We start from the raw sequence: 22455 nt of genomic DNA, 5'->3' as shown, positions 1-22455 counted from the left end.
TGGTCTAGACCGCACCAACTGGTGTGGTCAAATGGATGCCATTTTGACCGCATCAGTTGGTGTGGTCTAGACCACGTTTGGGGCGTTAAGTGTGGTCTAGACCACACCAAACGTGGCCAAACGTGGTCTAGACCACACCAACTGATGCGGTCAAAATGGCATCCATTTGACCACACCAATGATGCGGTCTAGACCACGTTTGGTTTTTCAGTGTAGGCGTGGATTTTTAAACGGTTCCCCTTGCTATAGTCTCGAATCTCTCCGGGCATAGTCCTTCCCATGTTTCGATAATGGTGTGTGCGTTTACGGGCCTCGGCTGTTAATCGGCCTATTGCAAATTGGCGGGTAGGTGCAGGCGTGTGTGTGTGTGTGTGTGTGTGTGTGTGTGTGAGTGTGTGTGCGCGTGTGTGTCTCGGTTTTTGGGGGTGGGGTGAGGCCCGGGCGCCAGGCAGTCTAGCTGTCATCGCGGGGCACTTTGGCTAGACGCGACGGCGTCGCGACGCCCCGCCGACGCCCCGCCGACGCCCCGCCGACGCCGCCCCACCCGTCGGCGTCGACGTCGTCGCGCAGTCTGGCAGAGAACGCGCGACCGCAAACGGAGTGGGGATGAGGCCCACGCACCACTTTGGAACGACCAGGCGGTCACACACTCTCACGCACACGCACACACACATACACACACACGCACACACACACACACACACACACAAACACACGCAGAGCGCCGTTTCCGTGGGTATCAATTTCTTCCTCGTTGGGCCCCTGCCCCCTTCCACGTGCCCGCCACGTGGGTCCCCTCTCTTTGCGTCATCCACCAAATCAATCCATTTTCCACTTGTGCCGATACATTGTTTTCTAAAAAAAAAAGCGGTTTTATCCGAGTCAAAAAAAGTGCAGATGTTGTTGTTGTTGCTGCTGTTGTTGTTGTTGCTGTTGCTGCCGTTTGCAATAGCGCCGCTGTGAAATGCCGGCTTGCAAAACGGCGCGCCTTACAGAGTGATCCGTCGAGTGGGATCTCTCGGCGAGATTTACAACGACTACTTCGACGACTTCGATGAGCTCCCAGTCCCCGTTGAATAATTCAGGAGCGTTGTTTAGTTGCTTGTTCTTTCGAAAACGGTTTGTTTTGACTGGCGAGGTATGAGGCTATCGATTCAAGGTGCAACCATGCGCCGCTGCCACCGGACTAACTTATAAATTTGTTCGCTGAATTTTCGTACCCCCTCGAAAACGAAACGAAACCTACTGTCTGCCTGAGCGCAACGCGAAATCCCTCAGCGGCGATTACAACACCGCGAGGTACTCTCGGACAGAGATAACATCTCAAAGTGACGAGAAGGTCGATGGCGGCGGGCGGGGCTGTCAGGAGACATCCACGTGCGTCGCCGCCTCCACCCGGCCGGCGCACAGTGGCTTCTGGCCAATCCACTGTGCGACGAGGTTCGAAGACGACGGTACTCACCGTTCCCTTCGTTTTGCCACAGCCTGTACTCCTTTTCCAGACGGACGTTGGGCCAACAGTGATTCCCCTGCAAAGGCCAAGGCTGCCGCTCTTGGCTTAGATCGGTACTGTTCCAGTGGCGTTCCAGTGACGTTCCAGGGGCATTCCAGAGGCGTTCCACAGGCGTTTCAGAGGCGTTCCAGAGGCGTTCCAGTTTCAGAGGCGTTCCAGAGGCGTTCCAGTTCCAGGTCCGCCGGTGGAGCCGATGTCAGAGCGCGGCGCGCGGGGGCTGGTCCGTGGGCAGTGGGCGCCAGGGGGTGGAGAGCCCTGGGCAGTTGGACATCCTGGAGCGCTCCTCGTCAGCAAGGCGCACGCAGCAAGCAAAGACTCCACGCGATTCGAGTTCGGATTGCGATTGGCGAGAGCTCCGATCGGCTCTGCGTTTCCCGCGCAAAAGACCGAGCGCGGCCGAGCCAGCGGCCGAGCCAGCGACTGGCGGCACCAGACCGCGGCGGGACGCCCAGCCGCTGCCAAGTGGAAGAAAAAAAAAAGAAAGAGAGAAAAAAAGGCTTTTCTCACTCGCCACGCGCCCCGCGGAGTGTTTTCTATTTTCTTTTTTCTCGTCGAGGCGAGGGTGGCTGAGGCTAATGAGAGCGTGGATTTCGGCAACTGCTGTTCGAAATCGGCATGTTTCCGGTTTCTGGGTTACCCAACCTGTTCGGCCGTTCGGCCCGCCCTGCGCCGCCCTGCGCCCGCCGCCCCGGGCGCACGTATTTTTGGTGTGGCCAATTATTTACGCCGATTATATTGTCTTTCGCTGTCTTCGCCCGTAGTTTTAGCACACTCTGTGTGTGTGTGTGGGGGGGGGCAGGGCAGAGAGAGGGAGAGACGGTGGGTGAGTCATGCTGGACCGACACGGGGCTAGCAGACCAGATGCTGATCCGAAACATCGCTAAGAACTGGTCCCGCTACCGCAGCACCGCGTACCCACTCACTCCAAGGTTTAAGTTTTTGCGGTCCGTCATCAAAACTTTTAGTTTGGTTGTTTAGTGATCATGAGAGCGACGACTTAATTTGAGTTCAAGTGTGGCGATAGCGCCGCACAGTGGGCCAGAAGACCGGTGGAGGCGATCAAAATGCCGGACGCGTTTTGAGCTCCAAAGTCACTAATGGTAGTCGAATCGAACGTGTGACCCCACCAATGGATTGCGCTCCGCACGAGGAATCCATTGGTGGGGTCACACGTTCGGTTCGAGTCCCGCTCAGCGACTCCGGCGCTCAAAACGCGTCTAGCGTTTTGGCCGCCTGCGCCGATTTGGCACTGGTGCGGCGGCGCGGCGGTTCGAAATAGAGGATTATTGACCTTTGGCGGGGAAGGCCAGGGAAGGGCGTGAGGATGGAGTGGTGGGGGTGCCGCTGCAACGAGTGGGAGCGAGAGCGAAGACGAGGCGGTGGAGGGGGTGAACTGCCTGAGTTCAAGGCCCAGTTAATGCATTGCAGTCGTCGAAATCTGAGTGAAAAAAAGACTCAAGAAGGAACTTCGACACAATTGTAACGGTGTAGTGTGGTATCTCGCTCCCACTCATGACATAAGCCACGGGGAAGACGAAGACGACATCTAGTCGGAAGTGCCCCCTTTACAGTGCAGGTCACGAGAAACCAATGGACGCCTCGAAAACAGTCTGGGGAGGGGGGAGTCTTGGCAACAGAGTCCGTGAAGAAGCTGATCTTGGCTGCATTGAAGTCTCACTTTCATATCAATAGGCGTGGCTGGGCCTTGGGACTCGCAGAGTTGAGTCTTTTTCAACTGCCGCGTAAGACCAGTGAGTTGAATCAAATAATCGACATACGGCAAAAAAAAAAAAAAAAAAAAAAACTGTTTTTGCTTTTTCTATAAGTACCGCATTGTAAAGACATAGGTGATTTCCAGGAAGCTCCTGGGAAAACTAACCGTGCACATGGACGTAGTCTGTCATTCCAACGTGCACATTCTTTTCACATATGAATGAATTGGTCGGGCTGCGAACCGCTGCCGGATTTACCGTCTCGAATTAACAAGCGCATCACCGTTTCCTACGAAGCGAACGCCCCGCGCGCGTCATCTGTACAGACAGGACTCTCGCTGGGTCGCGTGCGCATCAAGGAATCATTCGAAAAACTAGGGAAAAAATATTTTGAATTCTTTTTGAACTGAGAAACAGTTCAGTTAGAACGCCGTTTGAATCGGCAGTGACCCTGTCGTAACTTCGGTCGGTCTGAGGCGTGCACGGTGTACCACCCACACGTCGCACACACCGTCGCACGCCTTGGACTTATCTCAGTTTGGCGGTGGTCCGCGCTATCTCCGCGCCACCCCGCCCCTTGCCCCGCCCTGTCGCTCTGTCGCTCTGTCTCTCTCGCACTCGCGGGGCGTGCCGGAGCTGGACCGCTATAGTCTGTCTGACAAAGATTGTCTGTTATCACGTGACCAAACCATTTCATCGGATTTTCTCGAGAACCCCACCCAAGCGATGCGCGATGACTCCTCGTGTTCGCGTTATAGAAATCCAACCCAAAGCGAAAACAAAAGGTCCTTCAAAGGAAAAAAAAAATTCTTTGTACTTGTTAAAACTTTCCACGTACGCAAACGCATTGGAGTCCGTGCCTGTTCATAAGTATGCACCACATACACACACACACACACACACACACACACACACACACACACACACACACACACACACGAGGGGCCGTGCAAGGACAATGTCCATGCACATTTCCATACGACTTCCACTGCCGCTGAAATCCTCCCGGAAATGTCGCGCCGCGCTGCCGGAACCCGAAACGCGACATAAGTCTGCGGAATGTTTCGAGTGCAGGCACACACACAGTCACGCGCACACACAGACGTAAACGCATGCACGCACCAAAGCGTTTAGCCAACTTGAATTCATTTTATTTTCAACAAATGCACTCGGGAGAAACTTATAGTTTGTTCGTACTGCGTAGCCAGGCCTCGGCCTTGGTGGTCTTCATAAAGTGTGGCAAGCTGTTGCACTGGTGTGCATGCGTTTGGGACGCCAGGCGACGCCAGACGACGCCAGCAGCGCCACTGTGGGGGCAGCGAACGTTGCGCGGATCCCGAGACGTTTCCGAGAGTCTAGAGTGGGACTCGGTTCACCCGCACAGAGGACCGGTGGAGGCGGCCAAAACTCTGGACGCGTTTTGAGCTCCAGAGTCGCTGAATGGTACTCGAACCGAACGTGTGACCCCACCAATGGATTCCTCGTTCGGCGAGCAATCCATTGGTGGGGTCACACGTTCGGCTCGAGTCCTGTTTGGCGATTTTTACTCTCTTTCATGTGTTTCTCAGGCTGAAAAAAGTCAACCAGATCAATCGATACACCGTCAAGCCTTATGGCGCTTTCTCTAATGCTCGCCGAGCTACGTGTAGTGAATGCTCTGCCGTTCCGAGCAGCCCCGCTGCACTTCCGACAACACGTGTGTGTGTGTGTGTGTGTGTGTGTGTGTGTGTGTGCGCGCGTCTTAAGTGTCACTGCAGCTGCATGTAGCTGTATGGCTACAATGATGTATGCTGAATTTCCAAATGCACTCCACTCTCACTGAGAAGAAAAATGCCTCTTTTACTTGTATTTTAACTGCTTTCCATTTTTGGCGGTGCATTTACTTGTCCCGGCTGTCCTCATATCTTTCCCCTAATAACTGCCGTGAGCGTCCAATCTCGTGCTTCATTTTCTTCCGATTAGTCGATTAGCCCGATTCTGGGGAAGGTCCTGTCGCCCCAATAATCCTGGGAGAATGATTCGTCATTTCGGAAATGCCATAAAGTGTGGTCAGGCTGTCAGGGCTAGCTGCGGCAACTGGCGGGCCGCCGCCTCGCGGTTACGGCGGTCCACTACAGTGTGGTGCAAGCTCGGCCTGATTGCGGCCCTGGACGGGGCCCTGGACGGGGCCTGGGAGGGTCGTCCGTCAGCCCCATTATCACCTAGGGCGTTTAGCCCCGGCGTTTTCCTCCGGCGCCACCAGTGCACAGTGGGCCAGAAGACCGGCGCAGGCGGCCAAAGACGCGTTTTGAGCTCCAGAGTCGCTAAACGGGACGCGATCCTGACGTGTGACCCCACCAATGGATTCCTCGTTCGGAGAGCAGTCCATTGGTGGGGTCACACGTTCGGTTCGAGTCCCATTTAGCGACTCTGGAGCTCAAAACGCGTCCGGGGTTTCGGCCGCCTCCGCCGGTGCCGGTCCGACTGAGGTGAAAGGGAAAGGGAAGCATGAGTCATCGGCCGGCCCGAGGGATGGCCGTGGATCACAAGCCCCGCCCGGTGATTGAAAGAGAGAACAATCAGCCTCCAATTTGAATAACGAAATTGATAATAAAATGCGTCTCGTGACAACTTTTGGTCGAAAGCCGAGCTGGGGAAACTAATGGGGCCTTGTAAAACGCAGCGTGTAACAGCGCCCGAATCAAACGTTCACGTAGCTCCGCGTAGCTCGGACTCTAGCGCACGTAAGACTTGCCAAGCGAAATATGACGGGAAAAAAAGAGGAAAACGGCTACCTTGATTATGATTCCCCACCAAACGCACCTCTTTTTGTCTGCCTGTCTGTCCGTCCGTCCATTCGGAAGGGACCGTCCTACCGTAGTACGCGCGGGTACCCGAAGGTACCCCTTCCCCGCGCGGTGGATGTTCGAGGTGGCGAGGTGGCGTGTTCCCGCGCTGGACTCTGATTGGCCAGAATGTGGGCCAGGGAGCGTGCCGTGCAGGCCGTGCTTGCCAGCGGGGAGGGGGAGGGGGCACGTGCCACGGGGAAGGGGTTACTGCAACAGGTGTGCATTTCGAACGGCGGGGTTACCTCAACGAGTCATTCACAGTGGGCGCGTTACTTTTCTTCCTTTTTTTTCTGCCGAACTTCTGGACGAGAAAAGGCTCCAGTATTGTTTTTTGTTGTTTTTTTGGTAGAGTTTGTACGGGGACCCCGTCGCTGTTTGCTGCCTCAGCTGGCTTCTGTGTAGGCGTGTGTGTGTGTGTGTGTGTGTGTGTGTGTGTATGCGTGCCGGAGCCTCGAACCCATATCCCATTGCTGTCGCTCCGGGCGCTCAGCCCATTTTCATGGCCGCCGTGCCGTGCCGTGCCGTGCCGTGCCGTGCCGTGCCGTGCCGCGCCGTGCCGTGCCGTGCCGTGCCGTGCCGTGCCGTGCCGTGCCACTGACTGGACTCGCCTGCGTGACCTCCCGTTCCTGTTGCCATAGTTACATGTGGCGGAAACGGACGAAATACGTTGCCGAAACAACAGTATCCACCGGGCGCAGTGTGCCTAGTGCGTAGAGGTCACCCGCGTCACTCACACTCTCACACACCTACACACACACACATACACACACACACACCTATACACACACACAGCCAATCCATTCCGCGTCAATGATAAATATTACCGTGAGATCAAGTTTTGGTTGAAGCGTTTTGGTCACACGTTCAGTTCGAGTGCCATTCAGCGACTCTGGAGCTCAAAACGCGTCTTTGTCCGCCTCCACACTGTGGTTCACTGACCGGACTTCCCTCCGCACAGTGTGCCGCCCCAACCTTCGCCCAGGAGGGACTCGCTCGCGGCGGCTTGAGGCGTTTTCTACTTACCTCGCTGGCGGTGTTCCGGCTGCGGACGAAAAAAAGAGAAAAACGGAATGAATCAGTGTGAGTAACGAGGAAGGCGTTCAGGAAGACCGGAATCTAAACTGCTTTGGGCGAGCACGGAAACGCTTCCAAAAGGCGCGCGAAACAATCAATCTGAACCAGAACTTGACACTTTTGCGACTTTTGCAGTTGACGATTCGCTAATTGCTTCATTTGGGTTACCAAAGATTGCAGCATTTTTTTTTCGTTTCGAGTCGCTGTAGTGGTCCACCTGGAGTCGCAAATTCTTCATCCTTAGTTCCATTGTTTTTTTTTTGTTTTTTTTCTTTTTTAAATTTTTCTGAGGTCTGTGGGGGCATAGGAAGGAAACTGACTGGCCCACTGTGCCTCGTCATCATCATCGCCACTCTGGGAAAGATCTGGAAGCGCGGCCCAGTCCGACGGCCGGACGGCAGAGATCGAATTTCGAAAGATGTGGAGTAGTTTCGGAGCGAGGCTTAGTGTCAGCGCTAGAGGCAGCGGCGGTGGAACCGGCTGGGAAACATGGAAACTGTTCCGTTTTGGTAAGCTGCTTTCAGGAAGCTGCGATTTTTTTCAATTTTGAAGGATTTTTTTACGATCAAGGGCGCAACTGTTATTCCTTTCAGAAATTCTGTATTATTTTCCACGCACGACGGGTAACTGTTGTACGAACCCCAACCGATAGTTTTTGGCTTTTTCTTTGTTTTGGTGTTGGCGCCGCCGCCAATCTACCGCCCGTTGCGGTGGTCGGCCTGCACCTCATGAAGTGACCATCCCGCTGATTGCGCCGCGGGGGTCCACAGTGGGCCAGAAGACCGGAGGAGGCGGCCGAAACTCCAGACGCGTGCAGAGCTCCAGAGTCGCTAAATGGGACTCGAATCGAACGTGTGACCCCACCAATGGATTGCTCTCCGAACGAGGAATCCATTGGTGGGGCCACACGTTCGGTTCGAGTAACATTTAGCGACTCTGGAGCTCAAAACGCGTCTAGAGCTTTGGCCGCCTCCACCGGTCTTCTGGCCCACTGTGACTCGCCAGTCCTCCTCTCCCACTATTGTCCCGAGTCCTTCCCCGTTCCCTCCCGGAGGATGCAAATGCTGCCCGTTTTCCGGAAGTGTCACTGCGGGGGGCGTGGCGCCGCGCCGCCTCGATGTCTCGCTGACCACCATCATCCTGGTCGATTAAACCGCGATATCGATTGATGTATTGCCGGCGAGCGGCGCGCCGGCCAAACGCTCATTTATCGGTGTGACGGAGCGGAGTGCGCAGAGCCCGTCCCTTTCCCTCTCAGTCAGCCTCTCATTTTCCGAGCTTTATAAACTGAATATATACAAAACGAGACTTTTACTGCTTTCGGTTTGAACTATTCATTTTTTCTAATTTTTTTTTTTTAATTTTTGAGCACGCGCCATTTTTCGGCGCGCCTTTTCTGTGCTTTCGAGAACGACGAGACGGTCGAGACGTACGGTCGCGACACTGTCGAGACGGTCGAAACGGACGAGACAGTCCGACACACTGTGAGCGAGACAGTGTGCGCGGCGTGCCAAGGGACAGTGCTCACACGCCAAGAGAAAAAGACTAATCTCTGGGTATCTTCGCGAATTATGGTGTATGTGTGTGTGCGTGTGTGTGTGTGTGTGTGTGTGTGTGTGTGTGTGTGTGTGTGTGTGTGTGTGTGTGTGTGTGTGCCCGAGCGACGCCCAGCTGTCTAGCCCGTCTTGGCCCGCGGCCATTGGGCGAAGCAGCAGAGCACCCAGACGGGTACGTACCACCCCACACCCCTACCCGTCTCCCGCGCCGCGCCCGCCGCACAGTGTGCCAGAAGACCGGCGCAGGCGGCCAAAGACGCGTTTTGAGCTCCAGAGTCGCTAAATGGGACTCGAACCGAACGTGTGACCCCACCAATGGATTGCTCTCCGAACGAGGAGTCCATGGGTGGGGTCACACGTTCGGTTCGAGTCCCATTTAGCGACTCTGGAGCTCAGAACGCGCCCAGAGTTTGGCCGTCTCCACCGGTCTTCTGGTCCAATGTGAAACGTGCCGTCGGGTACGGCGAGGAATCACAGTTCACAGAAACTTACTGAAATTCATTTCTTATTTCCCAACAATTTTCGCGATATTCTCTGAGCTTCCTTTTACATTTGCCCAGGACTAAGTTTTTCGTGGCGACTTCTGCACGGGGTTTCCCGCGTGAATCGCAGCGACGGCCTTTCAGGGAGCGAGTCCGAAATACAGGCCAGGTTGCCGCCCCTCGAGGTGCCCGAGGTGCCCACACTGGCCGCACTGCCGCCGCTCCCATTGGTCGGCGCGGATGGTGCGACCGGCGGGCGGCCTTCATAGTTCTGGGCCACGGGGCCGGGCTCCTCGTTGCGATACTCCGCGCCAATTTTTTGTTTTCTGCCCCAAATGAAGGACGAAAAGGGGGCACAGTGGATTCGCCAGGCGACCGGCGGAGGCGGCCGAAACTCTAGACGCGTTTTGAGCTCCAGAGCCGCTGAATGGGACTCGAACCGAACGTGTGACCCCACCAATGGATTCCTCGTTGGGAGAGAAATCCATTGGTGGGGGTCAGTCATGTTCAGTTAGCGACTGTGGAACTCAAAACGCGTCTAGAATTTTGACCACCTCCACCGGTCTTCTGGCCCACTGCGAGGGCTAAACCACAGTGACATATGCAAATGAGGAGCCAAGTGGTTGTTTCTTGGTTCCAGTCCGGCTGATGGACGTGGGAACGTTTCCACTCGCTTGGCTACACTGGATACAAGCTAAGCGCCCCAGGCGTCTTGTGCAAATGAATCTGCTAGACTTTCACTCGGGAGCTGATGGCATTGGCAGCCAATAGGGAGCCGGCCGCAGCCCCGGCCAGCGAATCAGAGCACGCGTCGGTGATGTCACGACCGACCAGTGCCGGGGCCGATTTCCTGCCGTCAACCAATCGGCGAAAATGCGATGCTCTCATTGGACGGGCAAGCAGCGAAGAACTGCTCGTACCTCGCGATCGGTGGCCGTTACAGACACCGCACAGTGGGCCAGAAGACCGGCGCAGGCGGCCAAATTTTTAGACGCGTTTCGAGCTCCAGAGTTGATAAATGGGACTCAAACCTGAAGTGTGACCCACCCGACGGATTCCTCGTTCGGAGAGCAATCCATTGGTGGGGTCACACGTTCGGTTCGAGTCCCATTTAGCGACTCTGGAGCTCGAAACGCGTCCGGGATTTTGGCCGCCTTCTACGGCCCACTGTGGCCTGGAGTGCTTCGCGTTTTGGCGCGCTTCGCTCCGGTTGGCCCTTGCGCCGACCAATGGGAGCGCAGCGCGGCCCGCCCCGACCAATGGCGGCCGGGGAGGTCTATTTCCGGGGCTGACGTCACTGACGTCACGCCAGGCAGGTGAGGGCGTCATGCCCGCTCCAGGGATGTCGACAAGGACGGCCTGACCCGCTTAATGCACGAACAGGAGAGAGAGAGAAAGAGAGAGAGAGAGAGACCCGCGCGTGTTCGGCACTCAATTAGCGATTTAATCGCCTTTTGATAGATGTGTCGTCCTCGCGGTCCATCCGTCGTAGACGTGAAAATGATTAAGAGGAGCAGAACGCTACATGTTTTGTTTTTTTGTCTCTGTACATTGGAATAAAAAAAGTGCCAAAAGCGGCCTGATGCTTGATAGAAGTCGACAAGTGAACCACTCTGAGTGACGGACAGCGTGGACGTGGTACCCGGTGGTACCCCTGGCACCTCCCGGTCCTCTCGGTCTGAGAGTCGTTTTCGTCGCCCTGTCTCTGTTGCGCCTACTCGGGGCGCCCTTGAGTGCGAGAGAGACAGTCTGGCTGGGCTCGACTCCGCCACTGCCGGGCGCCTGCCATCGCACGGATAGGCAACCCGAGCGCACAGCGGCGCTGCGGGAGTGCATCTTTTGTGAATCAGTTTGGTCAACTAGCGAGGCCGTTTTCTTTTTTTTTTGCGAGGATGTAGCGGTGTTTGAACCCGCGACTGCGCACTGCGAGGCGTCGCGCTACTGCGTCAACGCCGCCGATATTTTTGTGGGTCGAACCAATTGGCCGAAACGACGCGGCCAGGTCTTATGGGGCTACACTGCCAAAACGTCTCGTAAAACCATTTCACGACGTCCAAGACGGCGCCTGCGAGAATGGCGAGAACGGAGAGCGATCAATGAATGAATGAATGAAAGGGTGAAGTACCGACGTGGGAGGAAAGGGCATTGTATCTGTGGAGGGCTCGAAAGGACGCTCTCTCTCTCTCTCTCTCTCTCTCTCTCTCTCTCTCTCTCTCTCTCTCTCTCTCTCTCTCTCTCTCTGTTGTCGAAAAACAAGGAGCAGCAGGACAGCGGCCGCTGCTGCCAACTATTTTTTCCCTAGAACAACACTGACTACTGTCCCAGACAGCGACTCATGGGAATCGAGGCTCGCTGTGCAAAACGTGGGGTCGAAACAAAACTGTTTTCTCGGAAGAATATATCTATATATTTACTTATTTATTTCAAATAATACATGTCCAAAGAGCATGAATCCCTGTTGTGAACTCTGAATAGTTTACAATAGTATGAGACTATTATGAGATAGAAAGAATATTTTTGAGAGATCTGTCCCGAGTGGGTGGAGGCACGCTCTTTGCAGGTGGGTGGGCTAACCTGTTGCACGCGTATGCCGCCCATGCGGCTTGGAATTCGAATCTGAATAAATTTCCTGGAGAATTTGGCCAGAATTGGGTTTCCTAATATCAAAGTTCGGACCGAATTTTTTAACCCCAGTCTTTGCATTTCTTTCTTTTTTTTGTTTTAATTGATCACTGAGAAAACTTTACAAACTATTTTAGGCCTTACAAAGAAAAGCAGTTTGGTATAACAAAGTATTTTGAGCATACATAAGTTTATAAAGAAAATACTTCGCAATTTAAGAACTATTTCTTCGTGTGACAAAGTAAATTAGTTTGTATTATGTGTGCTCAAAATACTTGGTAAGGTTTTAACGTGATGCTTTTAAGCAAGGTATTGTTCTGGAAGTGAGGCATACTCACAGTGGCCGTCTGGCGTGGAGGCTGGCGCGGGGGCTGCTGGGATGTCTGTCCGGGGGCAGCCGGCGGCACTGACTGCCCGGTACCACACGGCCACCCCCGGCCTTCCCTGGCCTCGCCACCCTGGCCACCCTGGCCTCGTGGAAGAGGAGGGGGCGGGGGCACGGACCGGGGCACGGACCGGGGCAGGGGGCGCAGAGGAGGAAGATGACCAAGAGGATCTAGGGAAGGAAGAATCAGGGATCTCTTGAAGGAGCCGGTGGAAAAAGGAAGGAGAGGATCAGTGACCACGCGGGAGGGGATCGTGAACAGGGGAGGGGAGGGGGTGGTCGGGATCGAGGCCAAGGGGATGGGGCTGGTGAACTGCACCCCCTCCAAGACCGCCTCCAAGACACGTGGAAGGACAACCGCGTAGCCCTTGCCTCGCGTAGCCCAGCCAAACGGGCCTTATCGAGTTAGTCAAGTTGTTGGCAGCGGCCTTTGGCTTCGAGAAAACGCGCAGTGCCCACCCTGCAGGCTGCCTGCAGGCTGCCTGGGCCTCGCGCAGAAGACCGGTGGAGGCGGCCGAAACTCTAGACGCGTTTTGAGCTCCAGAGTCGCTAAATGGGACTCGAACCGAACGTGTGACCTCGCCAATGGATTGCTCTCCGAACGAGGCATCCATTGGTGGGGTCACACGTCCGGTCCGAGTCCTCTGGCCCATGGTTCACCGTCTGCGCCCTGCATATTCCCTCGCAGCTCATCGAGTCTTAGGACGGAGGGCCTGGAGGGCCGCAGGGTGGGAGAGGGGCGGCCGGGGCGGCAGTATCCGCTTTACGAGTGCATCTCCACTGTAATGACGCGCGTATTAGAGAGATTCTGGCGCGTCGCAGTCGGACGCGTGTGGAATTCCTGGACGTGCACCGCCTGTTGTGGCGCCTCATGACTGCCCTGCCACTGCCCTATGACTGTCCAGCACCACGTGGACAAGAAATATCTCTCTCTCTCTCTCTCTCTCTCTCTCTCTCTCTCTCTCCTCTCTCTCTCTCTCTCTCTCTCTCTCTCTCTCTCTCTCTCTCTCTGAGGTAGGAAATGACGGTCGTCGCGGAACTGCGACAATAGTTTATTTTCGCCTCCGGGATGCCAAATGGCAAAGGGGTGAGGTTTTCTGTGTGTGTGTGCGTGTGTGTGGGGGGGGGGGCGTGGGCGTGCGGTGCAGTCCGTGACGTCCACGCCGCCCCCGCCTAGCCTTGTTGCGTCTGGCCTGGTCTAGCCAATGACAAGGTGGCTGTGTCCTGTAACTGCGCTAAGGCGCCGGGGCCGGCCGGACCGCCCGGCGGGGGCAGTCTGGCAGTGTGGGCCCCACGCCGCCCCCGCCCACTCGAGGGCCTCGTCCACCGCCGCAGTGGGGACACAGACGTCACTATGCAAACCACTAGGACTGCCCAAAGTCAACTGGGTCACGTTTTTGGCTTTCCTTTTGTACCGACGCGAATGCTAATTTTTCTCTTGTTTTCTTTTCCAGAGATGCCGCGCGGACCGACCGAAGCGCCGTCGTCTGATGCCGTTGGCTTGAAGGACTTGAAGGTAGGCCCCCGCTGGTCTCGCCCGTCTCGCCCGTTCCGTCGCTCTGTCTCTCTCGCACCCCGCCGGGCGCCCCACAGTGGGCCAGAAGACCGGTGGAGGCGGACAAAACTCTAGACGCGTTGTGAGCTCCAGAGTCGCTAAACAGGCCTCGAACCGAACGTGTGACCCCACCAATGGATTCCTCGTTCGGAGAGCAATCTATTAGTGGGGTCACACGTTAGGTTCGAGCCCCATTTAGCGACTCCGGAGCTCTGCACGCGTCTAGAGTTTGTCCGCCTCCACTGATCTTCTGGCCCACTGTGCGCCCCGCGCGCCACGGGGCGCAGGGCGGGGGAGGCGGGCGGCTTGACACACATGGAGGCAGGGCGGGCGGCTTCCAAGGGACACGCGTGTCGCCAATCATGACGTCATGGGGTCGGCTCCACTGGCAGATTCGGCCAGGGCGGAGTGTACTAGTGTACAGCCTGCAGACTGCGGAAGGATGCACAGTGGCCAGAAGAAGAAATCCCGGACGTGTTTTGAGCTCCAGAGTCGCTAAATGGGACTCGAACCGAACGTGTGACCCCACCAATGGATTGCTCTCCGAACGAGGAATCCATGGGTGGGGTCAAACGCTCGGTTCGAGTGCTGTTTAGCGACTCTGGAGCTCGAAACGCGTCTGGGGTTTTGGCCGCCGGCGCCGGTCTTCTGGCCCACTGTGCGACTCTCGACGCCACGCGCCGCCGGAGTACACTCCACCCAGGGAGTGTGCTGGCCCCGCCGCGCCCGCCGGCTCGCCGTGGTGGCCGAGACCCCCGCTACGCGCTCCGCTCCACGTGCTGGCCGTGCTGGCCGTGCTGGCCGCTGGCGCTAACCTTTGGCCTGAAGGAGAAATCAGGGGCCATTCATGTGGAGTGGACGCCCCGTCCCATGACGCCGCGACCCCGTGCCCGTCACACGTGCACTACTCCCGTTTTCGCTCCGTTTTTTGCGGTGTGCTCGCGATGGAGTGCTAACGTCGCCTTAATAAAGCGATGGCGGTTTTCCTGGCCGTAATGGGCTCGCAGTGTGCTAGCAGTGTCTCGTCGAAGCGATACTGCGGGATTAACAACCGCCTGCTGTACGCGTCGCTACTTGCCTTCGCTGCCTCGGGCTGCCTCGCTACGACCGGCGGGGCGCGGCGCCCCACAGTGGGCCAGAACACAGTGGAGGCGGCCGAAACTCTGGACGCGTTTTGAGCTCCAGAGTCGCTAAACGGGACTTGAATCGAACGTGTGACCCCATCAATGGATTGCTCTCCGAACGTGGAGTCCATTGGTGGGGTCACACGTTCGGTTCGAGGCCCATTTAGCGACTCTGGAGCTCTAAACGCGTGTAGAGTTTTGTCCGCCTCCACCGGACTTCTGGCCCACTGTGCGCCCGTTCCTGTTTCGTTGGAGATATTTCCGCAAACGGCGATGGCCGCTACACTCGCCAGTGACATCATCGGTCGGGGCAAAAAATTGGATCGGAGGGGCCGAGTTACGAAGGCGCAGGATCAAGGTAGCATCATCCTTGTTGTTGCTTTTGTTGTTGTTTGCCTTTTCTGCAATTCAGTTTTGCGCGCGTCCTTCTTCTCTTGCTTCGTTTGGAGTGCGTTTCGCGTGTGTGCGTGTTGGGGGGAAGGGGGGAGGGGATGAATCGGACGAGTTTTGCACTCCACGAGGCTAGCCGGGTGGTCCACGCAGGTCCACGCCGCGGCGCTGCAGCGCGCCGCTGTCGCATCCAGCCAGCCCGCTTCCTGGAAGCTTTTCTTGTCCGCCACCGCCGCGCTGTCGCCGCGCTGTCGCCCGATCGAATCAAAATCGCTTCGATGTCGCATGTCACCGCCGCGGCGCCGCACAGTGGGTCTGCCAGAAGACCGGTGGAGGCAGCAGGAGACGCGTTTTGAGCTCCAGAGTCGCTGAATGGGACTCGAACCGAACGTGTGACCCCACCAATGGATTCCTCGTTCGGAGAGCAATCCATTGGTGGGGTCACACGCTCGGTTCGAGTCCCGTCTCTCCTTCGCAGGGTAAAGCCTGCATTTGTTTTCCGCCGCAGTTAGTGCTGTCCTTTCCTTTTATTTCTTCTTATCCCTCCTGCCAGCACTGCCAGCAGCAGCGTCTCATCATCTCGGTTTCTCCCTCTCCTCGCTCTCCTCGGACTCGGAGCAGAATCTCCCAGGTGGTCGCTAAAACCGGCTCCGATGCAGAGGCTGCAAAGCCACCGAACAGACCGGCCGGCCGGCCAGGCGGAGGGTCTCCGTGCCTCCAGCGGACTCCAGCACTCCAGCGCCGGGCAGCTGTGTCCAGACTCATTCCGAGAGCTCGCTCTGTCTCTCTCGCACTCATGGGGCGCTCCCTTTTGGCGCGAGGGAGACAGAGCGACGAAGACGACTCTGCCGATCCTAGCCGCACGGCACGGCGAGGCACGCCACACCACCGCCGTGCGTGTCCAGCGATGGGTCTTTTTTATCGGTCGCGTGGAAGCGGAGCGAGCCTGGTTGGCTAGGCAGGCCGATACCCGCCACTTCTAAAATTCGAATTCAAATTCAACTTCGCGCCCGAACGGAGCCAGCGTCCCCATCGGGCGGGCCTTACTCCGACGTCAGTGCCTTTACTCGCCAGAGCAAAAGTTGCACGAAAAGAAAAGGCAATTTCCATGACCTCACTCAATCTTACCTCCTGGCCGTGGAAAAAGAAAAGTTCATTCGCAATGGAAAAATGTTTGTCTTTGTGTCACGAGGCAAATTCGCCCGAAAAAAAAATGCAGGTCAACTGGACCTAGACACACTCTCAATCAAATGTTCCCCATTTTCGTTTTCCTAATTGTAAATTATTTTAGCTCGCAGTTCGAAGTCCTGTCGAGTTTGGTCCGCATTGTCAATGTTATCTTTAAATTTTGTTCGGGGTTTTAAACGAGGAGGCCTTTAAAATGGAGATGAAAAGTGTTTTTGTTGCCCGGGCGCGGATGTGCCACTGGTTGGGCTGGCGGCCGAGAGGTGGCTCAGACAGCGTGGCGCTCGCCCCCTCCCCTCCCCTCCCCCTCCCCCTCCCCCTCCCCCCTCCCCTCCCCCTCCCCCCTCCCCCCCCTCCCCCCTCTCCCCTCTCTCCCTCTCTTTCTCTCCCTGTCCTTGTTCCTCCTCCTCGCTTCCTTCCCCTTTCTTTTCGATTCCTCTTTGCCTCAGAGTGCTGCCAAATTTTCCGCTCACCTCTTTCAATAATTTTAAAGAGGCATCCGCGAGGCACAACACACATTCACACACGCATTCAGACTCACACTCACACACTGCTCACACACACACACCTACAGACACACACAGTCGGGCAGGGTGCCATGTTATAAAGTCCGAAGAACCTAGGGAGAGGAAACAGTCCGCATAAAACTGAAACGCATTTTATTTTTGTTTATTTATTGGCTGTTTATTGCCGTGAAGGGGGACAAGACACGATTCGGTAACTGTGATGAATTCGGTCCAAGATTCGGTCGTGGCTCGACAGCGACAGAAGACCGGCGCAGGCGTAGGCAGCTAAAACTCTAGACGCGTTTTGAGCTCCAGCGTCGCCGAATAGGACTCGAACTGAACGTGTGATCCCACCAATGGATTCCTCGTTCGGAGAGCAATCCATTGGTGGGGTCACACGTCCCGTTCGAGTCCCATTCAGTGACTCTGGAGCTCAAAACGCGTCCGGGATTTGGACCGCCTCCCCCACTGTGCGCTGCCCTGCCTCTGGCGCCTGCCCTTGCGCGGCGTAGGCACGCGGGGCCACGGAGGTGGCAGTTGGGTTGCCTACCCTACAGGCGGCGCGTCTTGCTGTCTTTGCTCGGTCCCGCCCGTTGGTAGGCAGCCCAGCGGACAGCGATTCTCTCGGCCTGCCTTAGCCTCTAGACGCGTTTTGAGCTCCAGAGTCGCTAAATGGGACTCGAAGCGAGCGTGTGACCCCACCAATGGATTGCCCTCCGAAAGAGGAATCCGTTGGTGGGGTCACACGTTCGGTTCGAGTCCTGTTTAACGACTCTGGGTCTCAAAACGCGTCTAGAGTTTTGGCCGCCTCCGCCGGTCTTCTGGGCCACTGTGCCACCTCCCCGAGCGGCCCTGCTTGACCGCCGCATCCTTCTCCGCTTGCAGGTGATGGAGGCCGCCAGCCGCAGCGCGTTGCTGGTGCGCTGCGGCGGCCGGTCCACGGCGGGGCTGCTGCTGGACGGCGGCCTCGACGGCGGCCTCGACGGCGGCCTCGACGACGGCCTCGGCGGCGGGGCGTGGCGCGGGGCGTTCGTCCTGGCCCCGGGGCTGCTGCTGTTCGGCGTGGACGTGGAGGACGTGACCGACGTGGCCAGGACGGCCGCTCGCGTGCCGCCCCTCAGCGTCGTCGTGCGGCGCGGCCGCGCCAAGGTGAGCGATTCACTTTGCACAGTGGACTTGCCAGAGGACCGGAGCAGCCGGCCAAAAACGCGTTTTGAGCTCCAGAGTCGCTAAATGGGACTCGAACCGAACGTGTGACCCCACCAATGGATTCCTCGTTCGGAGAGCAATCCATTGGTGGGGTCACCCGTTCGGTTCGAGCTCTGCTAATCGACTCTGGAGCTCTTAACGCTTGCAGGATTTTGGTCGGCTCCTCTGAGTGTGCTCTGCCTCCGAGTACAGCTGGGCCTTTTCATTCTGCCCGCAGCCTGCCGCCATCTCCACCATCGCGCCCGGCGCCGGGTGCGCCGTGACGTCGGTGGTGACGTCGGCGGCGGCCAAGGCCTGCGGCCAGCAACGCGGCCAGCCCCCGCACCCCGACGACCTGGCCGAGGTGCCCGCCAAGCTGGTGGCGGCGTGGCGATGGCCCGCCCTGGCCAAGGCCCTGCCCCACGTGTTGGCCGAGCTGCGTGTCGAGGCGGAGGACGACAAGCAGGCCGACAAGCAGGCCGACAAGCTGGCCAGCAGGCAGGTCCGCGACCTGCTGTCCGTGTTCGTGGTGCTGCAGCTACAGCCCGGCGCGGCCGACGGTAGGTTTCACTCTTGTAACGTTTTGAGCTCCAGAGTCGTTAAACAGGACTCGAAGCGAGCGTGTGACCCCGCCAATGAACTCCTCGTTCGTAGAGCAATCCATTGGTGGGGTCACACGTTCGGTTCGAGTCTCATTTAGCGACTCTGGAGCTCAAAACGCTTCTAGAGCTTTGGCCGCCTCCACCGGTCTTCTGGCAAGTCCACAGCCTGCTTGTTGCAGCCGCCAGCCTGGGCGACGCGCTGCGCCGCGCGTACCGCCGCGTGCCCGCCGTGCCCCCGCGCGGCACCGCCGTGCTCACGGCGTCCGCGCCGCTGGGCGCCGCCGCGCTGCTGGGGGCCGTGTGCCGCGGCGTGGTGGCCGGCACCGCCCCGGGGGGCTGCTCACCCTCACCGACGCCAGGGTGGCGCCGGGCGGCGAGGGCGCCGGCGTCTTCGCCCAGGACGCCGCCGACGCCCTCCCCTTCGCCGTCGTCTTCTCGCCGCTGACCTGGTGGCGCGGCGAGGCCGTGGGCTTCACGCTGTGCGTCGGCCTGCGCCGCCTGCTGCAAGACGCACTGCGCCACCTGCCCGGCCACCGCGGCCAGCCGGACGTCCCGCTCGCCGAGGAGGCCGACCAGTGCGGTACGCACTGAGCAACGACTCGAACCGAACGTGTGACCCCACCAATGGATCCCTCATTCGGCGAGCAATCCATTGGCGGGGCCACACGTTCGGTTCGAGTCCCATTTAGCGACTCTGGAGCTCAAAACGCGTCCACTGTGCGGCGCCGTGCTCGCTGTCCCGCCGCTCTAACTCGCTCTGTCTGCTGCAGGACTCGACCGCAGCGTGCTCCTGGTGCGGTGCGCCCACATGTGGGGCTCGGGTGTGGTCGTGGACAAGGAGAAGCGCGTCGTACTCACTTGCGCGCACGTCCTGGCCGAGGTAAATCAATGAATGGAGGAATGATAAATATCAATGAATGAATGGACGAATGAATGGACGAATGAGTGGCCGAACGAATAAATGACTGGGCGCATGAATGGCATGTTCCAGGACGAGCCCGTCTCGGTGTTCTGGGGCGGGCACTCGGTGAAGGCGTCCGTGCTGTGGCGCTCTGCCGACGGCGTGCCCTACGACGTGGCGGTGCTGCAGCTCGCCGACGACGCCTGCGTGGCCGAGCTGGAGGCGCTGGCCCTGGACACGAGGCCGCCCCGCGTCGGTGAGTGTCTGTCCCCCCAGTGGGCCAGAAGACCGGTGGAGGCGGTCAATATTCTAGAAGCGTTTTGAGCTGCAGAGTCGCTAAACAGGACTCGAACCGAACGTGTGACCCCACCAACGGATTCCTCGTTCGGAGAACAATCCATTGGTGGGGTCACACGTTCGGTTCGAGTCGCATTTAGTGACTCTGGAGCTCAAAACGCATCTAAAATTTTGGCCGCCCGCGCCGGTCTTCTGGCGCCTGTGCACTGGTGCAGTTGTCTTTACTATGTTTCCGCGTCTGCAGGTGAGCCGGTGCTGGCGGTGGGCTACCCGCTGTTCTCGGAGCGCTGCGCCGTGCCGGCCGAGGCCCTGTCCGAGCACCGCGTCGTCCGGCCCCTGGTGTCCCGCGGCGAGGTCTCCGGCTGGTGGCGCTCGTCGTCCAGCCAGATCTTGTCCACGTGCTGCGTGCAGTCCGGCGCCAGCGGCGGCCCGCTGCTCCGCCTGGGCCCCACTGGACCCACCGCCATCGGCGTCCTGGTGTGCAACGCGCAGCTGGGCTGCGGCCGCGACGCCGTCGTCTACCCCCACGTCAACTTCGCCCTCTGGGCGGACACCGTCGCCGGCCCCATCAACGAGTTCCTCGCCTCCGGAGGTCAGTGGCAGGCTCGCGCAGTGCGCCAGAAGACCGGTGGAGGCGGTCAAAATCCCGGACGCGTTTTGAGCTCAGAGTCGCTAAATAGTAACGTGTACTTTCCCATTGTCCAACTGCTCCAGACGCTGCCGTCCTAGCGGGCCTGCAGTGCGACAGTCCCTCGGTGCAGCGGCAGTGGAAGTTGCAGCCTCCGAAGATGTGCAAGCTTTGAGTCTTTTCCTCCATTCAAGTCTGTGATATATTTCCTCTTTTGTATTCCATTTATATCTGTATTTTTTGTACATGTCATACCAACCGGGCTTGGAACGCTTCCCGGGCCTTGGATTATAATTTTCGATTACGTTAAGAAATTGTTATTGTTGTTGTTGCTGTTGTTTACGGTATTAAAACTTTTCTTCTTGAGACCCTGGCCGCTTTCCTGAACTACCCCTTCCTGCACAGTGTGCCGTCGCAGCCGCCCCCGCCGCTGTTCTTGCAGAGCCCGGTCTTGCAGCAGTGTGGGGACCCCCTGCAGTCCCAGCGACGGCAGTTGTCCTGATGAGTAAAGTGGCTTTCAGGCTCTCTCTCTCCCTCTCTCTCTCTCTCTCTCTCTCTCTCTCCTCTCTCACTCTCTCACTCACACACGCAGCACGCACACTTACTCTAACACACACACACACACGACAAAAGCAAACCTGGAGGCCGTTGCGCTTTTTGCAGGAACACCCACTGTACAGGTGACTGGCTATCAGCTCCCTGGAGCGCACCTTGAGAGGCTCCGGCAGCGGCTGCGGTGCGGAGCAAAAAAAAGATTCGTCGAAAAAATGTTAATTGTTTTTTTCAGTTTTTGGCAAAAAATTAAAATGGTTCTAATTTGAGTGCTGGAGCACTCCCTGATAACTCCTCACGCTATTTTCGGCTCTAAACAGTGTTTTTGCCGCGAAAAGTTGAAATTATTGGAGCCTGGCAGGTCGTCGTCCCACTCACGATGACGTAGTTCCAGTCGTCCAGGCCGCGCTTGCGGTAGTCGGGCTCCGAGATGAGGGGCGGCACGGTCTTGCCCGTGGGGAGGCGGCACGCGTAGGCCCTGGGGGCCTTGGGGGGCTGGGGGGCGGCCGGGGGGCAGGGCGCGGCGCAGAGAGAGCGGCAAGCCCTGTCGGGGAGGAACCCTTCGCTCGGCGATACCCCTCGCCAGCAGTGGCGCCGCGTCGCGCGGGGTAGCGCCGCCGCGTCGTCCGCACGGCGCTGGGCGTCGCACAGTGGGCCAGAAGACCGGTGGAGCGGCCAAAACCCTAGACGCGTTTTGAGCTCCAGAGTCGGTAAATGGGCCTCGAACCGAGCGTGTGACCCCACCAATGGATTCCTCGTTCAAAGGGCAATCCATTGGTGGGGTCACACGTTCGGTTCGAGTCCTGCTGAGCGACTCTGGAGCTCAAAACGCGTCGAGAGTTTTGGCCGCCTCCACCGGTCTTCTGGCCCACTGTGCGTCGCGACGCCTCCCCTTCCTCCGCTCCGCCATCGATCCACTCGGGGACCATTCATAAACCCGCAGGCGTTTCCAGTGGAGGGTGGCGGGGCGGGGCGGCTCCATCGGGCTCATCTTAAATACATGAGGCGTGGCACACTGGCATGGCGCGGCGCTGACGGCCCCGTCCCTTACTTGTCCTCGTCGAGCTCCCGCACGATCCCCTTCAGGACCTCGACCAGCTCCTTCTTGACGCTCACCGGGCTGCAGGCCTCCAAGGTGGCCATCGCGACGACACTGGCGAATTTGGAAAATGAAACGAAATGGCGGGGACTTTAGAGTGTAGGGCCGAGAAGTGGTGCTGGGGCTGTGTTGGGAACATTGTTGGGGGATTGTCGGGGTGGCCAGTGCTGCCAACTCACACACGGACGCGGCACCTGTAGGAAAACACACACAGCAGGAAATAGGACTGCCCCTACCTCCGAAAATAATAAGTTTG

The 22455-nt window shown here is 57.9% G+C and overlaps 2 protein-coding genes across 2 annotated transcripts in view; one reads left to right on the top strand and one right to left on the bottom strand.

Moving 5' to 3' along the window:
* Nucleotides 1–12198, bottom strand: part of LOC117648651 (ion transport peptide-like) — a 36871-nt gene extending 24673 nt beyond the window's left edge. Inside the window, exons 1-2 of the mRNA XM_034391298.1 lie at nucleotides 12126–12198; nucleotides 7077–7095 (exon numbers count right to left, since the gene is read on the bottom strand). The gene's annotated coding sequence lies outside the window, so the exon portion shown is untranslated. The remainder of the gene's footprint in view (nucleotides 1–7076; nucleotides 7096–12125) is intronic.
* Nucleotides 12199–19150: 6952 nt separating this feature from the next.
* Nucleotides 19151–20916, top strand: LOC117648648 (peroxisomal leader peptide-processing protease). Its single transcript, XM_034391296.1, has 5 exons — nucleotides 19151–19302; nucleotides 19493–19602; nucleotides 19714–19879; nucleotides 20165–20512; nucleotides 20635–20916. Exons 2-5 carry the CDS (start codon nucleotides 19531–19533, stop codon nucleotides 20721–20723), a joined length of 675 nt encoding a protein of 224 aa, XP_034247187.1. The 5' UTR covers nucleotides 19151–19302; nucleotides 19493–19530; the 3' UTR covers nucleotides 20724–20916.
* The last annotated feature ends 1539 nt before the right edge of the window (nucleotides 20917–22455 follow it).

Source organism: Thrips palmi, unplaced genomic scaffold, assembly GCF_012932325.1.
Source record: "Thrips palmi isolate BJ-2018 unplaced genomic scaffold, TpBJ-2018v1 HiC_scaffold_3, whole genome shotgun sequence".
In the NCBI taxonomy this organism is placed as follows: Eukaryota; Metazoa; Arthropoda; class Insecta; order Thysanoptera; family Thripidae; genus Thrips; species Thrips palmi.
Note: the sequence above shows the minus strand (reverse complement) of the source record. Positions and strands in the feature narration are given on the sequence as shown.

What these genes read in the sequence shown, in the direction of transcription:
- LOC117648648 (XM_034391296.1), top strand. Translation starts at nt 19,531, where the DNA reads ATGTGGGGCTCGGGTGTGGTCGTGGACAAGGAGAAGCGCGTCGTACTC. An exon ending in GCGCGCACGTCCTGGCCGAG is followed by an intron (nt 19,603 to 19,713) that starts GTAAATCAATGA and finishes GGCATGTTCCAG; the next exon opens with GACGAGCCCGTCTCGGTGTT. An exon ending in CGAGTTCCTCGCCTCCGGAG is followed by an intron (nt 20,513 to 20,634) that starts GTCAGTGGCAGG and finishes CAACTGCTCCAG; the next exon opens with ACGCTGCCGTCCTAGCGGGC.